At 59.5% G+C, this 6,264-nt stretch overlaps 1 protein-coding gene across 1 annotated transcript in view; it reads right to left on the bottom strand.

Annotated features, from left to right (window-relative positions):
- The window catches only part of MNT (MAX network transcriptional repressor), a 35,099-nt gene extending 30,532 nt beyond the window's left edge, over positions 1-4,567 (bottom strand). The window contains exon 1 of the mRNA XM_005525649.3: positions 4,460-4,567. Within this exon, the coding sequence (XP_005525706.2) occupies positions 4,460-4,532 (73 nt within the window). The 5' untranslated portion in view covers positions 4,533-4,567. The remainder of the gene's footprint in view (positions 1-4,459) is intronic.
- Between the last annotated feature and the right edge of the window lie 1,697 nt (positions 4,568-6,264).

Below are 6,264 nucleotides of genomic sequence, written 5' to 3'. Positions count from 1 at the left end.
CTGCACACACAGTGTGTGTTACACACCCTGCACACACAGTGTGTGTTACACAGCCTGCACACACAGTGTGTGTTACACACCCTGCACACACAGTGTGTGTTACACAGCCTGCACACACAGTGTGTGTTACACACCCTGCACACACAGTGTGTGTTACACAGCCTGCACACACAGTGTGTGTTACACACCCTGCACACACAGTGTGTGTGTTACACAGCCTACACACACAGTGTGGCTGTTACACACCCTGCACACACAGTGTGTGTTACACACCCTGCACACGCAGTGTGTGTTACACAGCCTGCACACACAGTGTATGTTACACAGCCTGCACACACAGTGTGTGTGTTACACAGCCTGCACACACAGTGTGTGTGTTACACAGCCTGCACACACAGTGTGTGTGTTACACACCCTGCACACACAGTGTGTTACACACCCTGCACACACAGTGTGTGTGTTACACACCCTGCACACACAGTGTGTGTTACACACCCTGCACACACAGTGTGTGTGTTACACACCCTGCACACACAGTGTGGCTGTTACACAGCCTGCACACACAGTGTGTGTTACACACCCTGCACACACAGTGTGTGTGTTACACACCCTGCACACACAGTGTGTGTGTTACACACCCTGCACACACAGTGTGTGTTACACAGCCTGCACACACAGTGTGTGTGTTACACACCCTGCACACACAGTGTGGCTGTTACACAGCCTGCACACACAGTGTGTGTGTTACACAGCCTGCACACACAGTGTGTTACACAGCCTGCACACACAGTGTGTGTGTTACACACCCTGCACACACAGTGTGTTACACACCCTGCACACACAGTGTGTGTTACACAGCCTGCACACACAGTGTGTGTGTTACACACCCTGCACACACAGTGTGTGTGTTACACACCCTGCACACACAGTGTGTGTTACACACCCTGCACACACAGTGTGTGTTACACACCCTGCACACACAGTGTGTTACACACCCTGCACACACAGTGTGTGTTACACACCCTGCACACACAGTGTGTGTTACACACCCTGCACACACAGTGTGTGTTACACAGCCTGCACACACAGTGTGTGTGTTACACACCCTGCACACACAGTGTGTGTTACACACCCTGCACACACAGTGTGTGTGTTACACAGCCTGCACACACAGTGTGTGTGTTACACACCCTGCACACACAGTGTGGCTGTTACACAGCCTGCACACACAGTGTGTGTGTGTTACACACCCTGCACACACAGTGCGTGTGTTACACACCCTGCACACACAGTGTGTGTTACACACCCTGCACACACAGTGTGTGTGTTACACACCCTGCACACAGTGTGTGTGTTACACACCCTGCACACACAGTGTGTGTGTTACACAGCCTGCACACGCAGTCACGCTGCCTGTTACACAGCCTGCGAGGGAGCACAGACAGGTGAAATGAGTTCAGTGAATCATGGCAAAACTGGATCTGGCAGATAACAGCCAGCCTCTTAGGTAAGCATGTTTGCTCCAGGTAACATTCCTTGATCCTGTGATGAGAACAAGGGTTCACTGCTGCACCTTCATCCCAGGGCTGTGCCAGGAGTTGTTTCTACAGGCTGCTCACTCTAGCCAACTTTCTTCTCAAGGAAATGAATGGAAATGTGCAATTACCCTTTAAAACCCTAATTCCATATTTGAAAAAGAGAGAAGAATCAAGGGTATCTCTCCATCAAAACAGGGAGTCACCATCATCACCTGAACTGGCTCCATCAAGGCACCTTTCCCTAAAATCCCATGACAATTATCCTTGCCACCCCCAAAATTCAAACACTGCTGTGTCACAGAGCAAGGCTCTTCCTAAAGTCAAAGTCTAATTGTCAGAATAAGCATGTCACTATGGCACTGTTGTCCTTGGAACTGCAGTGCAGTTCTCCTGTACCTGGAAGCCTCTGGAAATAGATAAACTCACACTGTGTGTTGGGAGGTGCTTTAACCACCCCGAAAGGAACCCAGGCGGGCGTGCTGCCTATAGAAGCCAGTGGGGCCAAGGCTGAGGCCACACACCCCCGGAGATGCTCAGGACCTGTGTGTCCACCCTCGTGAGGCAGAAGCCAGAGGCAGACAAAAAGCCCCACAAAGTTTCTGGAGATGCATTCCAACATTATACTGACGAGATCTGTTGAAAGAAAACAGTGAGAGACCACACTGAGCACAGCACTGAGACACTGCCCAGCCAAGGATGCTGGGTCTGAGCAGGTTCTCTCCCTCATCTACTGGCACAAGGAAGGTGGCCCCAACACCAAAGGAAAGCTTTTTGGCTACCACACATGGTTATCACTGTCAGGCAATTAAGCATTCCCAAATGGCAGGCAGGTGAGATGGAAAAGCCCAGAACTGTGCTTGCTGCAGGGTCACTGCCTGCAGCACTCAGGAAAGGAATGGTGTGAATGAACTGTGCAGCATTGAGAGAGCAGCAAACACAAGCTGGACAGTCACAGATGAGTATATATGGGAAAAACCCTAAGAAAACAAGTATCAGTTACTTTCAATTACAAAGAAATTTGTTTTTCTTAGATCATGAAACATTCTTGGATTAACCTACATTCAAAGAAACCAGCACTCTCTAATTCAAGTCATATGTCTCTGGAGCTTGCACATAACAGAGAAGGGACCCCAGGCTATGGGTCTGTGCCCATGTAAATGAGTGTTTATGTGCCTGGGAGGCACATGCTTACAGCAAAAGGGTTACAGCAGCAGCAGCAGGCACTGCTGTCAGCTGCAGACCCGGCAGCCCTTAGATGAGTTCAGTATATATTTTTTAATGCTGTTCCCAAAATGGATTGATTTTCAGGCCATACTGGACCCCTGGAGTTCCACAGTGTAGCAGTATAACACAGACCCTAACACTTTTCAGAACACAAGATTTCAGGGGGAGGAGAGGAAGAAGGCAAGACAAGGAAGCCAACCCAGTTCTTAATCACTACTCCCCAGTTTTTCCCAGTTGTTCCTCTGCTTGTGCTCTCTGACATCTTCCTGCCACCCAAAGGTCACTGCAGTGCTCCTCCCTCCCGTGCCACAGTCTTCCTGGTGTTCAGACTTCCCTGAAGTGGCCACGTTTGCACTGACGCTGCTGGTCCTGCCACCAGCCCAGCCCTTACATGTCTGTGCAGCACACACGCTGACTGTGCCCCCCAGCAGCACTCGGAACCCGGGGCACGCTCATGGCAGCAGCTCCGGCCTGCAGCGGCCTTTGTGTAACACCACATCCCCACACATCCCTGTGAGCTGCTCCTGCAGCTGAGAAACCTGCATAATGTCTTGTCTTTGCTGTGTTACCCTGCCCATATACCCTGCTCAGCAGTAATTCCTGCCTCAGAAGTTGTCCAGCACAACAAGCCAGACCCCTCCTGCTCCTCTGTGACCCAGACCGCAGCCGGTCGGGCCCATTCACGGGATGCTCCCACAGCGCGGGGCAGCCGGGTGGCAGTGGAAGTTATGTCCCGGCAGCAGGGGACAAACCAACAGCCTGCAGAGGTCGAGCGCTGGGTGTTTTACTGCTGTACACTGAGCACAGCCGCCACCTGTAAGGCCGGAGCGGGTACCAGCGCAGGGCTGGCGGTGGCAAGGGGACTGTCCCGGCTGGGAAACAGCACCGGAGCTGTCACCCACCCGGCGGGGAGCGCGGACCGGGCGGCCCCTGCCGTCTGCAAATCCAGGGGTGTGCTCCGGGCTCGGGAATCCTCCCGGCCCTACGCGGCCCCTCATCAGCGCATCCCCCGTCTGCTGCGTGACTCATCACCGACACAATGGGCGGCGGCACAAAGCGCCGCTCCCGCGGCTCCGCCCGAGTCTCCGCGCCGGGGCCGCCGCGGGGGAGGGGCCTGCGCCGCTGTCCTGCAGCTAGGCCCGGGCGGCAGCCCCGCCGCGCCCGGCGCTGCTGCGCGGCCCCCGGGGCACGGATCGCCGCTGCCGGAGGGCCGGGACCGCCGCACCGCCAGGGCGGCGCGGGGGGAGCGGGGCAAGCGGGCGAGGGGCGGCTCCGCCGGGCGGCACCGCGGGGTTCGCCCGTCCCCTCCCGGCGCCCCGGGCGGGCCCCGCAGCCCCGGAGGGGCCCGCGCGGGGCGGGGCCGCGCGCACGTGGTGGCGGGCGGGGCCGAGCGAGTGACGCGCCAGGCCCCGCCCTCCCGCGGGCCGGGGACACGCAGCGCGCGGGGCGGGGGCGGGAGCGGGGCCCGCCGGGGCAGCCCCGCCCGCACGGAGCCCCCGTCGCGCTGTCCCCGAATCCCCCCCGTGCCCTGACACTGCCCCGCCCGGCCCGAACTTCCCCGGGCCGCATCCCGCCGGCAGCGCAAAGCCCGCGCCGCTGCCCCCCCCAACGCTCCCTGGTGCCACTGCCCGCGTAGCCCCCGGCCGGCCGGGGCTGTCAGGCGCGGCCCCGCGAGGCGCGGGAGGCTGGTCACTCACCACGTGCGGCTTGCTGCTGCTGCGCCTGCCACTCCAGGAACCGCGCCGCCTCCAGCAGCGTCTCGATGCTCATGGCGCGGGCCCGGCCGCCGCCGCCGCCGCCGCCGCCCGGAGCGCGGGCCCGCCCCGCCCGCGCCGCCCCGGGCCCGCCCCGCCGGCCGCAGCGCTGGCGACAAGATGGCGGGTGGCAACAGAAACACAACAGGCGGGCGCTGGCGCGGCCCCGCTACTACGCTGCGGGCGGCGCCAAGACGTGGAGTGGAGTGCGGGGCGCCGCCCGGACGGGACGGGGCGCGGCGGGACGCGGCGGCCGGCCCGGGTTGGGGACGCGCGGACACGGCCCCGCAGCGTCGCCGGTGGCGCGGGGCGGGCGCCGCCCGGGCCGGGAACGCGCGGACTCGGCCGCGGAGAGCCGCCGGTGGCGCGGGGCGGGCAGGCCCCGGGGCGGGTACTGGGCGCGAGACGCGGCGGCGGCCACTCCAGTTCGGCGGCGGCGCGATCCGGGCGCCGCGTTTTGCGGGCGGCGCTCCCCCCGCAGTGCGCTCGCGGCCCGGGGCGCGGTGTCAGCGCGCGCGGACCAATGGGCGCGCAGCACAACACGCGTGCTGCCCTCCACATGGGCGCCCCGCGCCGCCGCGCGCCTTAAAGGGGCCGCGCCCGCCGCACCCCGCGCACGTGCGGGCCCGGCGCCTCCGGCGGGTCTTCCCCAGGCCAGCACCGACAGCACCGACAGCACCGACAGCACCGACAGCACCGACAGCACCGTGCCGAACGCCTGGCCCGGGACAGCGGCCGCTGCGCGATCCGGGCCCCGCCCGCCACCGCGCGTCCGCGGGATGGACTCGGCCCCGCTGTGCCCCCGCAGGGTTCCCAAGTTTGGCCCATCCCTGCAGAAACTTCCCGAGCTGTCCCGGGCACGGGCTGCGGCTCCGTGTGGCCGAGGGCGCTGTCGTGTCCTGCCCCGCAGCCGACGGCGTGACTGCGTCGGGAAGGGAAAAGTCAAACCCTTTTTATGGATAACAGCAAGGAAAAAAGGGAGCCCGTTGGAAAGGGTCAGCACACGCAGTGCCTGCTTCCCGGGAAACACCTCACACTGCCGCTGCCTACGCTCAACTTGAGCAACGTTTTCCTTTATACGGCCCCTTTGTCAGGAGCTTGCAAAACTAAATTGAACTTCAATTATCCACAAGGAAATTTTCCAGTCTAAGTATCTACCTCTGATTGGCTTCTGGTTTTTGGAAAATAAACTGGTTAGAAAAAACAGTGCTTCTCATGGAAGGAATGAGATTGAAAAACCCACAGATTTTCATATGAGAATTTTCATTCAACCTAGAAACATTAAGGAATTTACCAACTGGAAACTACCCTGAGGAATGGCCACTGAAGGGGGCAAGCCCAAATCCTTGTGAGATGGCCAGTACTGCTTTGTGGAGCTTGGGGCTGACTCTAAAGGTGCTTCTGTTTCCCACCGCCCATGCTGGGCAGTCAGGACGATGTCTCGTCCTTGTTCAGCGTGTGACTGGCGACCCCATGCACTGCACGTTCATCTGATCCTCCTCTGCAGATGCAAGGAGTCATTTCCTCTTGGGCTTTGCCATGAACTCATCCCTGCATTATCAGAATTCCTCACAACAATAATGAGGGTAATGTCATCATGCATGAGCAAAAGATGTAGACAAGTATGAGCAGAAGAGGTAGCTAAAATGCAGATGTAGATGAAGTCTGGCCAAAAGAACTCCCCTGGGGTGCCTTTGGGCAGGTGTAGCTCATGGAGAGACAAGCTCTTTTCTCATGGAACTTTTCAG

The sequence above is a fragment of the Pseudopodoces humilis genome, chromosome 23, assembly GCF_049639895.1.
Source record: "Pseudopodoces humilis isolate 2021_Gansu_Grassland_sample_001 chromosome 23, ASM4963989v1, whole genome shotgun sequence".
Lineage (NCBI taxonomy): Eukaryota > Metazoa > Chordata > Aves > Passeriformes > Paridae > Pseudopodoces > Pseudopodoces humilis.
Note: the sequence above shows the minus strand (reverse complement) of the source record. Positions and strands in the feature narration are given on the sequence as shown.